Below are 15,753 nucleotides of genomic sequence, written 5' to 3' on the forward strand. Positions count from 1 at the left end.
CCTTTCCCCTGGCATTTCGGGACCCCCGTTTCCCTTCCTACCTCCCCTCCCCTCCCCTCCCCTCCTTTTCCTCCCCCGCCTCTCTCCCGCCCTCTCTCTCTCTCTCTCTCTCTCTCTGTCATTCTGGAGCCCTGAAGGCTGCCCTGATCGCAGCACCGCCACTTAATCCAAACAGCTGGGCCTCTCCAGTTTGCTTTCCTCGACGACGTCTATTTACTTAAAGAGATCTAAAACCAATTAAGAAGGGGGAGAGGAGGAAGAGGGAGGGAGGAAGACGAGGAAACCGACCTGGATTGAAACAAACAAACAAGCAAGCAAACAAGCGAGCGAGCGAGCCAAGGAGCCCCCCTCCCGCCCGACGAGAACCACAACCTAGCGGCCGCCTCGTCCATGCGTCCCGATTGGACCCGGCGCGGCGGTGGCCACCTAGGAGAGCTGCCTCGGCCGCTGCAGCCCGGCGCTCTTCCCTGATGGGCCCGTCGGGGCTGTGCTGTGCCCGGAGCTGAGCGCCGCTGCGGCCCCCGCCATGCCACAATGGTGACCGCCTGGCTCGTCCTGCTGAGCGCCTTGCAGGCGGCGCGGGGCTCCCCCGGGCCGGCGGCGGCCGGCGGGGCCCCCGTGGGGCCCCCGTGCGCCCGGGGAGGGCCGTCGTGCGACCCGCGCTGGCGCAGAGACGCCGGCGGGCGCGGCGGCGTCTACGAGCATCTCGGCGGAGCGCCGCGGCGCAGGAAGCTCTACTGCGCCACCAAGTATCACCTCCAGATCCACGCCAACGGCAGGATCAACGGCACCTTGGAGAAGAACAGCGTCTTCAGTGAGTACCGCTTGGCCCCCTGCCCGACCCTCACCCGCTAGCCGAGCTCCCCGAGACCCGACGTGGAAGCCAGCCCCCCCCCCCCCAAATCTGGCTCCCAAATCGAGGCGCGTTTAGCCCCGACGACCGGGCCTCGCCGCCGCCTCTCGGCGATTCGACGGCTCCTGGCCACCGGGTCCGGGTGACGGGACACCTGGAGAAACCCGCCCGATGAACCCCATGAGCCGTCGAGAATTAAAGGCTGCAGCTTAGAGGCATGCAAAAGGGATCAGGCGTGCGCGCTGAGAGGTTACCCACGGGAAATTTCTCACCCAAGGGGAGATTTTTTAAAAATAAAAAAAATCAGATCAAAGCGGGCGGTTTTAAAGCAGAGGTTGGACGGCCATCTGTTAGGGATTCTTTTGCGGCAATTCCTGCGCTGTAAGGGGTTGGATTAGATGACTTTCAGGGTCCCTTCCAACTCCACATTTGCGGAAATCTCCGTGCCCGTCCCGTCCTTTGTGCAATCTTGATATGTTGTAATAATACCTTCGATTTATTTCAGCCAGGGACTAAAATTTGAGCTCAAGACCCTGCTTGAGTCTTCAAACACATTGTGTTTTTTGGGTGGGGGAGGCACGCTGAAAATAAATAAATAAACTTTCGCACCTAGCTCCGGAAACATACTGTAGCATGTGTTGACTTTTGCCAATTCAGTTTGAGCAAAACGTAGGGGAGTAACAGTCCCTATTGTACACAATGGGGGGAAAGCAGGCATTCTCTGGCTTTGCCAGTTCAGCCTTGGAAATTTTAAGCAATGATTGGCAACCTGTACGGAGAGATGCTTAGGATAAAGGGTCTGGCCAGGGCAAGTGAGAACCATAAGGATAGGACAAGAAGACCATGCTTCTGACCATGTGCAAAGTATTTTCTGCTGGCCATTGGATAATCACCATCAGCTTCCAGATAAGGCAGTGGCTGAAAAGATGTGCATGATAGATGGTTGGCCGTGCTTGTCTTTTTAGGGATAAATTTTAGAAAGGTTATTCTACCCACCCATCCACAAGCAACCAGCCCAGAAGACATTATAAATATAACCCTCAAAGGAACACAACAAGTACCGGTAGGTTAAACATCAATTTCATGGAATATAAAGGCTGTCAGTGGTTCTATACTAGCCTCAGTGGTTATACTCTGCCTCCATGGGTGCAGGCAGTATGTTTCTGAAGTTCAGCTGCTGGAAGCCATGGGAGACCCCACGGGCTCTTGGTTTGCCAGTGAGAACAGGATGCTGGGCTGGACAGGCAACTGACTTGATCTGGCAGGGCTCTTCTTAAGCTATGTTCTTGTGCTTGTCAATCATCTTCCAGTGGCTACCAATGATGCAGCGGACTAATAAATGTACAGTGGTACCTCAAGTTGCAGATGCTTCAGGTTGTAGACTCTGCTAACCCAGAAATAGTACCTCGGGTTAAGAACTTTGCTTCAGGATGAGAACAGAAATCGCACGGCGGCAGCAGGAGGCCCCATTAGCTAAAGTGGCGCTTCAGGTTAAGAACAGTTTCAGGTTAAGAACAGGCCTCCAGAACGAATTAAGTTCTTAACCAGAGGTACCACTGTATTAGTCTTTAAGGTGCCATGAGACACATTTGTTGGTTTTGCTGCAAAGAAAGAAAGAAAGGGAGGAGAGAGAGAGAGAAAGACCAACACTACCGCTCTGGAAATTAAATCTGTTTTTGTGGCAAGTCTTAGCCTAAGAATTGTGGCTGTTTTGCTTCCACGTATTTAATTTTTAATGTTTTTCTTTGTTTTCTGCCTTGCACTTTACATATCAAATACTCTCTGCCGTCAAACATAAGACACAATGGGAAACAAACCACTGTGTGTGTGTGTGTGTGTGTGTGTGTGTGTGGTCACATCCACACCATCCATTTAAAATACTCTTATGACACCATAACCATCATGGCTTCCCTCAAAGAACCCTGGGGACTGTAGGAAGGGTGCTGGGAACTTTAGCTCTGCGACAGGTCTCCTAACAACTCTCGCACCCTTAACAGCCTACAGTTCCCAGGATTCTTTGGGTGGAAGCCATGGCTGTTTAAGGGCTTTAATGGATGGTGTGGATGGAGAAAGGCTAGTTCCATCATGACTAGGACTAGTGAGGCTGAGATCCTTTTTTTTTTTTTTTTTTTTGCCTCTGGATGATGCGAGTGGGGAATATATTTTTTTGAAAGCAGCTTCTAAAATTACCCCCCCACCAGGCTGTTCCTCTGCCGCTCCAGACAGAAAGCAAAGGGCACAAAGGAAGGGGCTGCCAAGAATCCTCAGCATAGGTCTTTTCAGGTTTGTCTCTCCCCAAAAGGAGAGGAGCGGGTGGGAGCCCAAAGGACTTTCCTCTCCTCTCCCTTTTGTTCCTCCTCTTCCTGGAAATCTTTCCTGGACTTAACTTGTTTCTCTCCCCCTCTCTCCTTCTCATCTCTCCAAATATACATCCCTGTGGGGAGGAGAATCAGTGTTAGAAGAAGCAAAGAAACTCTCTGGGATTGACAAAAGTTGAGGATCCACTGGGGACTGCTCCTTAGTTTATCCGTCTCCTAAGGTGTGAGTTCCCAGGACCAGCTTTCAAATCCCTCTTCCCTTTTATGACACCAGGTCAGATTGCAGCACTAATCCTGGAGAGGGAGGCGGCTGGTTTGTAAATAATGTGTCAAGATGACTTTCACACTTCCGTCTGTTCATCTCAGCCTGTTTGTTTGGTTTCCCTTCCCCTCCTATTCACCTTGTTTGATTTGTCTTTAGAGAGTTAGGGCACATTTTCTGAATGGGCTGCGGACATGGTAGGATGGGCACATTTGCTTATCAAAGGCAGGCTGCCTGTGTTAAAGACTGTCCTGTGCAAAAGGAGGAACATTGCAGTCAGAAGTCAGGGCGCACTCAGACATGGACACCCATCACTCGGTGGCAAGGGTGCAGGGGTGGCATAATAACTGTCATCTCAAGCAGTACTTTCAGGCAGCACAGTAATTTGCAGTGGAAGCAGTTCAGGCCAAAGCAAAACACTCTAGCAACTCCTGCACATCAAAGGGACTTAAAAGAGCTTAGCTTTGGCTTGGTTTTGCCACACCTGACTATGTGCATCACATACCTGGATCATGGAATCATAGAAATGTAGAATTGGAAGAGAGCCCAATGGTCACCTCCTCCAACCCCCTTAAATGCAGGGATCTCAACTAAAGCATCCTTGACAGATGGCCATCCAACCTCTGCTTAAAAACCTCCAAGGAAGGAGAGTCCACCACTTTCTGAGAGAGTCCATTCCACTGTTGAGCTGCCCTTCCCATCAGAAAGTTCTTCCTGATCTTTAGTCGGAATCTCCTAACTTGAAGCCATTGGTTCGGGTCCCACCCTCTGAAGCTGGAGAAAACAAGCTTGTTCCCTCTTCCATGTGACAGCCCTCGAGATATTTGAAGAGGGCCATCATATCTCCTATTCTCTGCTATGACCAGCTTATATTCATTGTATAAAACTTTCACGAAGGTTCCTCAAGACTCTGTGAAAAGAGGGAATATATTTCAATTAATGTATAGTGGGCAGATATATGTGAAGCAGATTAAATGAAACAGATTAAGCAGATAAGAATTAAACTCATTGAGATGTTCAAATCTTGGTCAGTTGTGTACAGCATAACCCCTCCATTGTACCACAACATCATAGAATTGTACTGTAGAAAGTGAACCTTTCAGTCCTAATCTCTTGCTTCAAAAGGTTAATCTCAGGCATCTTCAGGTAGGCCTGGGAGAGGCTCCCACCTGAAACCCTGGAACACTGCTTTCGACCAGTGCAGGCAGTACTGAACTAGATGGGCCAATGGTTTAATTTGGTTTAAAGCAGCTTCCCCTCTTGACACATGCCTACCCAATCTTTTGTCCTTTGATCTCAAAGGAAAGGAATATCATTTCTTGAATGCTTGCTGTTCACCTGCACAGAGAAGAAGAGAAAATCTACTTATGGGTAAATTTACACATACATCCACTCAGTGTCACTCATTCAAGTGACAGCTTGATCAAACACTTCAGACAGAGATTTAATAGCACAATATTTTTCAGTGGTGGCAGTTCGCACATGTAACTTAAAACCATCAAGTGATGCCAAAGCACAATGGTGAATGTGCCAATTGTGGGATATTTAAAATGCAGTCACGCCAACAATTTTGCTAGATAGGCACAGGACAGGAGCTGAAGCTCACCGAGATTTCCTGTAAACTTGCTAGAATGAACCCTGTGAGAGACACTCCCACTGTGCCCTGACAGAAGGAGGGCATAGCTATATATTCTCCTACCTGCCTGGGCACACCCTCTTTCTCTCTTGCCATCTCTTTCTGCTCTGCCAGCAACATGAGAACATCTGCTGGGTCTGAGCTCCAATGCTTGGACTTCATCTTAAGCTGGACTTAAGTATGTTTTTGTAACTGAATTACCATTTTAAGCCTGCCTGAACAAAGCTGTGGTTATCTGTTACTCTTCAACAAGTGTTCTGAGTGAGTAAATGTTATTTCTACCTGTTAAAAGATTGCTTGTTTGATTATTGCTTTAAGGGGGAGAAAAGAGGGAAATACAAGGAGAATCCAGTTTGCCTTAAAGCATCCTGGATTTCTTAAACTAAAAGGCTAAAACTAGCCTATCTAACTTCCCTTTTAAGCTGCAACTCTGCTGAACTCAAACACGAGGAAGGATGATATCTAAGAAATATATCCTCTCCTAGCATCTATTCACATCCCATCGCCAAGCAATTCTATGGTCCTGCCATGCTGGCAGCCAGTTTATGCCCACATATTGTCAGTCCATTACCCACCATGACATGTGACTTGGGTGAAAAGGATATATGCACAGAAGGAGTAGTATTTAAAATATGTCTTACTTCTTCATTGCCATAGAAATCCTAAAGCAGGTTACATTCAAATCAAATGCACGTTGTATATTAAAACAAACCAGGCAGGAAGAAAATTGGTTCATCTATCTATCTATCTATCTATCTATCTATCTATCTATCATCTATATCTATTATCATCTGTCTATCTGTCTATCTATCTATCTATCTATCTAATCTATCATCTGTCATCATCTATCTATCTATATCTATCATCTATTTATTTATCTATCTATCAATATAATGACAAATGATTCAGGAGTCCTCACAGAAAAGCCTGGACAAATAAATAGGTCTTTATTTGGAACTAAAAAGAGTTTCCTCTAGCCATAACTAAGAAATGAGGGAATTCTATAAATGGGGTGTCAGTACCATGAAGGCCCTATCTCTTCATTAGGCATCTGTGTCCTGAGCTGTATATAGCTTTATATATATAGCTTGAACTTAGCTCAGCAGCATATATAGGTAGCCAGTGGAATTCTTTTAGAACTGGTATAATATGCTCACAGTAGAGAGCCCCACACAACAGCCTAGCTGCGGCATTTTGTGCTACCTGCTGCTTCTGAACTAACCTTAAAGGCGTAGAGCTCATTATAGTAATTCAGAGGTGGGGAGCTGGAGGGAGCTGGTGGGCCAGAACCTTATAACACACCCCAATGAGCAACTTTGTTGGTCACCTGGTAACAGCAGGTGCTTCTTTAGTGCCAATCACCTGTTTGGTGCTGGAAGTGCACCTTCAAAGAGGATCCCTGTAACCAATGATCAGCTGGTCATCAGTTACTGGGAGCCCCTTTGAAGTCTCAGTAGAGGAAGAAATACTCCTAAAAATGGAACATTTTTAAAGGGTCCCTGAAGGGGAAAACCATAGTGCAGCTGATTCCAGCTGATTGTCAGGGCTTTAGTTTTGCAGGGCTCTATTCAAGCACCGACCACCAGCTTATTGTTGGCATCCATGCTGTGCTTTGAAGCCCCAACAATCTCTTGAATGGGTTTCAACAGAAAGCATGGCTTGAAAGTGCCTTGCAACTGTACAATGCTCATCTGTAAATCCCTGTTTGGTCCAGCCGTGACTTTATTACAGGGCAGGTGACTGGCCTGGCCAGAACAGCCTGGCAGGCCAAATCAAGTCCATAGGCAGGTTTCTCATTTCTTCAGTCATCCCATGATAGCCACACGTTGAGTCTGGACTCCTATTAATATTCATATTATTGTTTAAATTTATTAGTATCATTTTCTTAGTATCATTCCCTGGTCCTGAATGGGGTAACCGTGCCCCTGAAGGGCCAGGTGCGCAGCCTGGGAGTCATTTTGGACTCACAGCTGTCCATGGAGGCACAGGTTAAATCCGTGTCCAGGGCAGCTGTGTACCAGCTCCATCTGGTACGTAGGTTGAGACCCTATCTGCCCGCGGACTGCCTCGCCAGAGTGGTGCATGCTCTGGTTATCTCCCGCTTGGACTACTGCAATGCGCTCTACGTGGGGCTACCTTTGAAGGTGACCCGGAAACTACAACTAATCCAGAATGCAGCAGCCAGACTGGTGACTGGGAACAGCCGCCGAGACCATATAACACCGGTCTTGAAAGACCTACATTGGCTCCCAGTACGTTTCCGAGCACAATTCAAAGTGTTGGTGCTGACCTTTAAAGCCCTAAACGGCCTCGGTCCAGTATACCTGAAGGAGCGTCTCCACCTCCATCGTTCTACCCGGACACTGAGGTCCAGCACCGAGGGCCTTCTGGCGGTTCCCTCACTGCGAGAAGCCAAGTTACAGGGAACCAGGCAGAGGGCCTTCTCGGTAGTGGCGCCCTCCCTGTGGAACGCCCTCCCACCAGATGTCAAAGAGAACAACAACTACCAGACTTTTAGAAGACATCTGAAGGCAGCCCTGTTTAGGGAAGCTTTTAATGTTTGATGTATCATAGTATTTTAATATTCTTTGGAAGCCGCCCAGAGTGGCCGGGGAAACCCAGCCAGATGGGCGGGGTATAAATAATAAATTATTATTATTATTATTATTTCTTGGCTGCAGGCAGCTCAAAGCAACTTGACAAAAAGCTAACAAAACAAAAACAAGAAACCCATACATTCATAAAGACCAAGAAAAAAAAATACATTAAAATTATCCATACAGGATGAAAGCCCACCTAGAAGCTGAAAGCCTGCATAAAAGGCCACACAGAGAGAGGGCTAGCCTGGTTCAGAAATCCACTTGTAAGATGGACATGTCACGATAGAGCATGGGGAAGCTGCATGATATTGGCAACATGGAGAGTGGTCCATTATCCCTGTCCTGTCTAGGTATGGTCCCTCTTCACATTATTAATACAGTGGTACCTCAGTTTAAGAACAGCCCTGTTTACGAACTATTCAGTATACGAACTCCGCAAAACCAGAAGTAGTGTTCTGGTTAGCAAACTTTACCTCGGTCTACGATTGGAAGCCAAATGGTGGAAGGGCACCAGCGGCAGGGGGCCTCATTAGGGAAAGCGCACCTTGGTTTAAGAACGGCTTTGGTTTAAGAATGGACTTCTGGAACGGATTAAGTTCATAAACCGAGGTACCACTGTATAGGAATGGGGCTATAGCCAGAACCCTGTTCTATGTAATGACATTGCAGGTGGACTGGGAGAAGGTGTGGGCTGAGGCTATTCCTGCCCTGACATGCCCCCATTGCTACCACTCTCCAGTCCTTCCACTAGCAGAGTTTCATCAGTGGTGGGGATTTGCCAGCATACCTCTGCTTTGCCAGTCCATCCCCGAACTTACATCAATGATGTTTTTCTATCATCTGCCAGTGCAGAGGACTTACACCAAGTCTTGAGGCTTCTCTGCCAGTATAGGATGATGCTCTGTGATGTACATACATGCAGGTGAACTGGCTATAAGACAGTTTCAGTGCAAAAGACAGTACAAAATAGCTCCACCATCCTTCCTGTGAAGGAAAAGGCAGCATCTTTTCAAAAACTGTTTAAAGACCTTAATTGAGTTTAAGCAGGAATAATTTCTTAGCAAATGAGATACCAAATTCAGGAATGAAAGCAACAAGCTTTTAAACTACTGGTGTCACAATCTGAAATGAAAAGAATAAATTTGTGCATGAATGATGTTGATTATTCTGACAGCATCTCCCAAGTGCTTTCCTATCTGTTGGGTCTCCGCACATATAACATTTTTTCAGCGTACATATAAAATCTGTTTCCCACCCCACTCTGTGGAATGTCTAAAACCATCATGTGACTTGCATGAATGTGATGGACAAGTGTTTGAAAGTGTATGTCTAGTTAGTTGTTTTTACATGTTGTGTTTTCTCCTGTTTATTGTACAATGCTTTGTGAGTCTTGGGCTTTAAATGCAGAATGCATTTAAAACACACACGGAAGCAAGCAGGCAAATATGTGTCACATGGCTACTCTGCTCAGAGAGCCAGGCTTGCTTGCACAATCTCTTTTGGATGTTAACATAGTGGGAAACACGAGTTGGTTGCTCTTTAATGTGTGAAGCAGTCCGGGATACATGCATACCTTTGGCTTTCTTGTTGTTTCACTTGTCTGGGCGATGAGACCCTTTCCTTTGATGGTCTGAAATAGTTCCACTCTTTGAATGTGGCTTAGACTGCCACATTGTCCTTCCCTGCAAGGGCTGCGCTGACTTTCTAAATGACAGACTCCATTCATGGTTCCATACGTGGCTTCTAAGATGCTTCAGCCTCTCGTCTGAACTCCATTTTGCCCTCTGGAGATCTCAGCCGAAGCATTGTCCCAAAATGGGCAGCTTTGTGGTTTGCTTCAGTAAGTCAAGCACCCTTGTGTCCCCTAAGAAAGGCATTAAAGGGGATTTAAACTTTTTATAGACATATAGGATTAGGTGGCCCTCTAGTTCAATGTCAGATCTTTCTTTTTCTGAGGCAGTTCAGTCTCAATCAAACAGCTGGGGATTTACTAGCAAGAGTTTGCTTCAAACAATTCCCATGCTTTTATTTTTCTTCCCCTTCCCCTTTTCTTTTCAATACAAAAGGGTTTGCTTATGAACTAAGTCATGAATGCAGGTATCTTGTGAGATGGTGCTCTTAAATGGGATGTTTCCCAGATGGAAGTAGCATTTGGGCAATTTAATATTAACAGCTGAAGACACAGCCCACTCACTGGGAGACCCAGGTTCACAATTCTTGCTCAGTTCTAGATTCAGTCCATAGCCTTGGACAAGTGCATCATTTTTTCACTTCTGTGGGAATTGTAATAATCAACTTCATCAACTTATTGGGAGGATGAACGGAACCAGAGCTCCTGACAGCCAGTGTGATGTAGTGGTTAGAGTGTACGACTGAGACTTGGCAGACCTGGGTTCAAATCCTCTGTCACCTGTGAAGCTCACTGGGTGGCCATGGGCCAGCCATCTGCTCTCAGCCTAACTTACTTCACAAGGTTGTTGTGAGGATAATATGGGGGGGGGGGGACTGTGTATGCCGCCTTGAGCTCCTTGAAGGAAAGATGGGATACAAATGGAATAAATAAATAATGAAATGAAACAAATCACTTTGCAGAGCAACATGTCAATTATGAACACAATTAAGTAGGAGATGCAGGGATCTCTGTGGTGCCTCGTCCATCACAGTGTTGGGTTTCTTATTTGCAATCCGGTGACCCCCCAGAGCTTCTGGGTATGTGTGCCTGACAGCACAGATCTGAGACAAGTATGTAGTCCCAGTGACAACAAGTGGTTTTGTGGGATATGAAACACAAGAGCAGTCAAGTACAACATTCCTAGAGTGAACATGTTTACACATGGAAAGGGTTGTTTGTCCAGCCAGCAGGTAAACTTCCCATTTCCTTCTGGGCTGGGACAGACTTCCTCTGCATGTGACTAGAGGTGGGTGTGGCCTCACCTGTGCAGGTAATGAGAAAAGCACAGGGCAGGGCAGCCATCTCTCTCCTCTCTTTCACCACATGCATCGAAGAAACAACATCTACTGAGCCAAAGATGCCCTCTTGGCTTCCAGCCAAGAGAGGACAAAGGGACTGTCTTCTTAAGAGATAGATTCCAAGTGTAAGTTACTTCATTAAGCTAAGTCTGCCTTCTGGGATCTGATTGTGAACAGAATGTGAGTAAACTCTTTTTATACTTTTGTAAAAGACTGTGTTGTCCCTTATATTTTATGAGGGAATAAGGGGGAAATACCAGAACAGTTATTATAGAGGCTTTAGCGAGCCTGAGCAAACGCAGCCACTGCAAATTTAAAAGAAGGGAATGTTACTCTGCTGAAATTGTGGAACTTGTTAACACAAGTGGGATAAAGATATAATCAGGCAATATATCCTCTCCTGCATCCCTGAACATTCCCACAGGTTTTACCTGCAGGTAAACATGGGAGGTTCATGATGTAAAAGTGCTACAAATTTTGTTAATAATAATAATAATAATAATAATAATAATAATAATAATAATTTATTGTACATCATTGTATATCATTAAGCTAAAGCCTTCCTTTTCTGTTTTAGGCATCCTTGAGATTACTGCAGTGGACGTTGGAATTGTTGCCATCAAAGGCTGTTTCTCCGGCAGATACCTGGCCATGAACAAAAGAGGCAGACTTTATGCTTCCGTGAGTGCTATTTACAGCAGAAGCATCTTAACTATGGCAAGGAAACTGAAGCATCCTACACTGGAGTGCCAGTCATTTTCAATGGGGATTTAAATACCATTGTAGTCCAAAGGACGCAAATACTGGTGTCTATGTACAAACGTTTATAGAGAACAGAAATATGTCCTTTGGTTTTAATGTGGGGATTAAGTAGCCAATGCTTGGAGGCCTCTAGATAAACTATTAGGGTAAGCGCCAGGCATGCTCATTTTCTTTTCATGTGTGCTGCTGATCAGCCAAGGAAGGAGGGAGAGAGGGAGAGAGAGAAAAAGAGAGAAAGACAGAGAGCAGGAAGGATTTATAACTACATAAATTTACATGTCAAGATATCCTTTTAGAGACTGTAAGTAACTCACTCAGGTGAATAAGTGTAAAGAGGTAAGGAAGTCTACAATTCACATTGTGATTAGGAAGGTTTCTCAAAAGAAAAATCTCCTGGGGATGTCAATGGGAGTCCCATTTGCACAATGCTATGAATGGGCTCCCAGTGTGCGTAAAGTAATTTAAGTTGGGATCTAACACAGCAGAGAGGTGCAGCACCAAAGCTGCTAACAGACGGAAAGAATGTGCAAATGAAATGAAGTTTTCCTCCAACACTTTCCAATTACCCTTCTGTACTTTAATCCGACTTCCCGGTATGTGTATGATAGGATACTTTACAATGAGGATTTGAGAGATACTGCACTGCCAGATAAGGAAGGCTGAAGAAGGGTTTTAATACACATTTACTGTGCATATTATTTAATGGAATCCAGTGCAATGTTGGGAGAAAAGTAAGAGAAAAGCAGTAATCTGTAGTGTTAAGATGAGGAAATGACTCCATCTTCCCTCTCAATAACCCAAGTGCAACATGTGGCTGAGAGATGTTAGGTAACTCCTCACAGAGCTGCCACTGTCAGCACCCTTAACAAACCATCATTCCCAGGATTCTTTGGGGAAAGCCATGACAGTTAAAGTGCTATACCACTTTTAAAGAGTGCTTTAAAAGTATGGTGTGGATGTGAGTTGGCTGCACTGGTCAACTAATTACTGGATTCCAGGGTGAGCCAACTCCCCCCCTCCAAAAAAAATCCCACTCAGAATGGAACATGTGAGTTTCCCAAGTATTTTTCCAAGCATGAGGGATTCTTGTGCTCTAGATCAAGGGGCTCCTAAACTAGCCTTTGGACCCCTAGTGGTCCATCAGTTTTGTTTCAGTGTCTGTAAAATAATTTTAAAAAAAAATCATACAGCATCTAGCACAGCGCATTAAAATTGCTACAAAAGACCAACAAATCATTAAGTGGTCCCTCAGGAATTTTCAAATGGTCCATGGGAAGAAATGTTCTGGAACCAATGCTCTAGATGAGATGTTAGAATCAGTGGGTGAACTAGCTAGAGCAGCAGCTGATTAATTGCTGGAGGCCAAACTGCATCTGTGAGGACAAATTTTAATTAGTCAGGCTGAGAGAAGATAACTTTCCTCGTAAGAGCAAATGGCAGGCTTTTGTTCTTTTGGTGTTGGTAACTTAGGCATCATTAAAAATCTCCAAATGCATACACACAATATAGATCAATGCAATTCAGTGATTATAAATTTATACAAGTCATTGATTAATAATACATTGACTAAAGAATTATTTAGGTCAGCAGTTGCAATTAAAATTCTACCTATTTTTGTTAATTTTTCATCTACAGTTTCCACCTGCAACTTTCTATCAGCAATAGGTATTTTTTAGCACTTATCCTTCAAATTGTGACCCACCAAGCCAAACACAACCCACTTTTCATAAAGAGAAATATAAATATGCCATATTTGGGGGGGGGGGATGATCTACAGTTCTTTTATATATGAGGAGTTGTCCACAACTCTGCCATATCTCCATAGACCTCTATCCTGTTAGGCAGATTTCCCTAATAACTATAACTGTGGTTAGCTGAAAACAGAAGCAAAAATGTCTGATCTTCCCATGTCCATGCCAACAGGGGAGAAGGCATGGAGTAGTATGTGAACCCAGGCCTTACCCAGCCTTGTTACCATAATGGCAAAGTATGGTTTAGCATTAAGTCTGAATGCAGCCACTCAGGCTTCATTTAGTCTTGCCTTCCTTGTTATGTTGTGTTTTAATGTTGTAACACATCCTGGGACCTTAGCTTGAAGAGCAGTTAATAAACATAACAACAACAACAACAACAACAACAACAACAACAACAACAACAACGCAACTTGCTTGCCTGCAGAAAACCATTATATAAAATAATTGCAATTGCTTCATTAAACTTCTCTTTATTAGTGTTTTTCTTATGCATTATCCTTGTGAGATTTGCAGCCTTGGATTCACAGCTGGGGTCTACCTGGGGGTCCCTGATGTAGTACAATTGAAGAATGGACCTATTGACTCCCTCTGCTGGGCTAACTGATAATTCCCTTCTTGTAGCCTTTTCAGTCACCTCATACTAGGAGAGTAGCCAGTGGCCGTGCTCCCAGTTCTAGGGGAATCAGAGCTCTGAGCATCAGAAGTAAAATATGTGGAGAGCTACAAAACAGAAGAAGGAAACTATGGAAAATGGGCATACCCTACAGACAGTTAGTCAGTGGACTGTTGAACTGGACATCTCTACAAGTGCTGATTTTGCTGGAATTTAAGCATGTCTAATATTCTCCAGAGCAGAAGTAGAGAAGCTAATTTTCAGCTCAGGTCCACATTACTTCATGGGCAACTTTTTGGGGTTACATGCCAGAGCCCTTAGTTTTGCTTAAATTGTGTGAATAGTTTTCAAATTGATCCTGCATGCATACAGAGTTTTTGATCCCTGGAGGTCCCGACTTGTACCCTCTTTTATGTGCCACTGTTAGCTTGCATGAAGACAGCTACATTTGATCTGAAATAGCCATTAGTTCTTCTTTTGGATTTCTGGAACTGATGGTTCTCCTCATTACATTACAGGAAACCTACAATGCTGAGTGTGAGTTTGTGGAAAGGATTCACGAGCTAGGCTATAATACGTATGCATCCCGCATATACCGGACTGTGCCCAATGGAGCCAGCGGTAGGCGCAAAGCTAGCGCTGAGAGACTCTGGTATGTCTCCATCAATGGGAAAGGACGACCCAGAAGAAGCTTCAAAACCCGTCGGACCCAGAAATCTTCTCTCTTTTTGCCGCGGGTGTTGGATAACAAAGACCATGATATGGTCCGACTATTCCATACAAATGCTAAGTACAGAGAGAGCCTGCTAAAGCCTCCGAGCAAGAACCAGAGGAGACGCAGAGGACACTAAGGGATGCTCTGGGGGAGGGCAAAGGATGGAGAACCAAGAAGACGAGTCAGTGTTCATAGTGCTACTAAATACAGTAACTAACAAATATGACTGCGTGATCAATGTGGACTCAGAAAGTAATGTTACGCTGTATGTATATATTTTACCAGTTGTCTCACCAAACATACTTGCTAATAGGTGTTTTAGACTTATAATCCATTGTTAAGGGCATATGATATAATAAATCACAGCATGTCCACGTGTAAATTAGATGGATGCACTGATTCTCATTGTTTGTCTTTGACTATTCTTTCTCAGTTGCTTTTTCATTAAGTATTGCCATTTTGTTAAATTAAGGATATTTAAACACAGTCATCTCCATTCCTCCGTAGGGTTGTCATCTGTTCAGAGAAAACTTACTCTGATGGAAATCAAATTAGTTTTAATCAATTACATTTGTATACATTTGCTTATGACAAAACAATAGTTGAAGAAACCCTTCCTTCCTTCCTTCCTTCCTTCCTTCCTTCCTTCCTTCCTTCCATCCTTCCTTCCTCCCATCACTTGAACCTAGTTCCCACTGAAATTATGGGATGACAGACCTGTCCCATTGATTTCAATGAGACTTCGGGTCAACTAATGTTACATCTGCACATCTGAATCCAGCCCAGTGTTTTTAGATGGTGCATGTATGTGTCATGGCAAGCACCACCTTAGAGGCATAAATGTGCAGTTTTATATTTTAAAAAATTACCTTTTAAAAAAGAAGTATTGCCCAGTTAATTTGGGATACCTTTTGAGTTTATTAAAAAAAATTATACAGTGCAATTCTGTATGCGCATACTCAGAGGTAAGTCCCACTGAATTCAATGGAGTTTACTCTCAGATATGTAGGTATAGGCAAAAGGTTGCAGCCCTGGCTTTCAGGTACTTATAATTGTGCAAACATAATATTCCCCTACTCCAATTTAGAACCAATATTAAGAACTGCAATTTAAGAATGATTTATTTTGTAAAATCTTCTTTAAATCAATTTGCCTTTCATTTTAATCAACATTAACTACCAGATATTAGTCATTACTCTTTATTAATGTGAAATGCTAAGCAGAGTGCATTTCGGGAAAGATGCATGCTGCTAAGATTATTGTTCTCTTT

At 44.4% G+C, this 15,753-nt stretch overlaps 1 protein-coding gene across 1 annotated transcript; it reads left to right on the top strand.

Annotated features, from left to right (window-relative positions):
- Positions 1 to 526: 526 nt before the first annotated feature.
- On the top strand, positions 527 to 15,312 carry FGF3 (fibroblast growth factor 3). The gene is made up of 3 exons (XM_081002529.1): positions 527 to 814; positions 11,217 to 11,320; positions 14,287 to 15,312. The coding sequence occupies exons 1-3, from the start codon at positions 535 to 537 to the stop codon at positions 14,617 to 14,619; spliced, it is 717 nt and encodes a 238-aa protein (XP_080858655.1). The 5' UTR covers positions 527 to 534; the 3' UTR covers positions 14,620 to 15,312.
- The last annotated feature ends 441 nt before the right edge of the window (positions 15,313 to 15,753 follow it).

Source organism: Podarcis pityusensis (assembly GCF_964106645.2).
Source record: "Podarcis pityusensis genome assembly, chromosome: 1".
In the NCBI taxonomy this organism is placed as follows: Eukaryota; Metazoa; Chordata; class Lepidosauria; order Squamata; family Lacertidae; genus Podarcis; species Podarcis pityusensis.

Coding starts and splice junctions, on each gene's coding strand:
- FGF3 (XM_081002529.1), top strand. CDS start 535: ATGGTGACCGCCTGGCTCGTCCTGCTGAGCGCCTTGCAGGCGGCGCGG. Junction 815..11,216: donor GGAGAAGAACAGCGTCTTCA/GTGAGTACCGCT, acceptor TTTCTGTTTTAG/GCATCCTTGAGATTACTGCA. Junction 11,321..14,286: donor GAGGCAGACTTTATGCTTCC/GTGAGTGCTATT, acceptor ATTACATTACAG/GAAACCTACAATGCTGAGTG.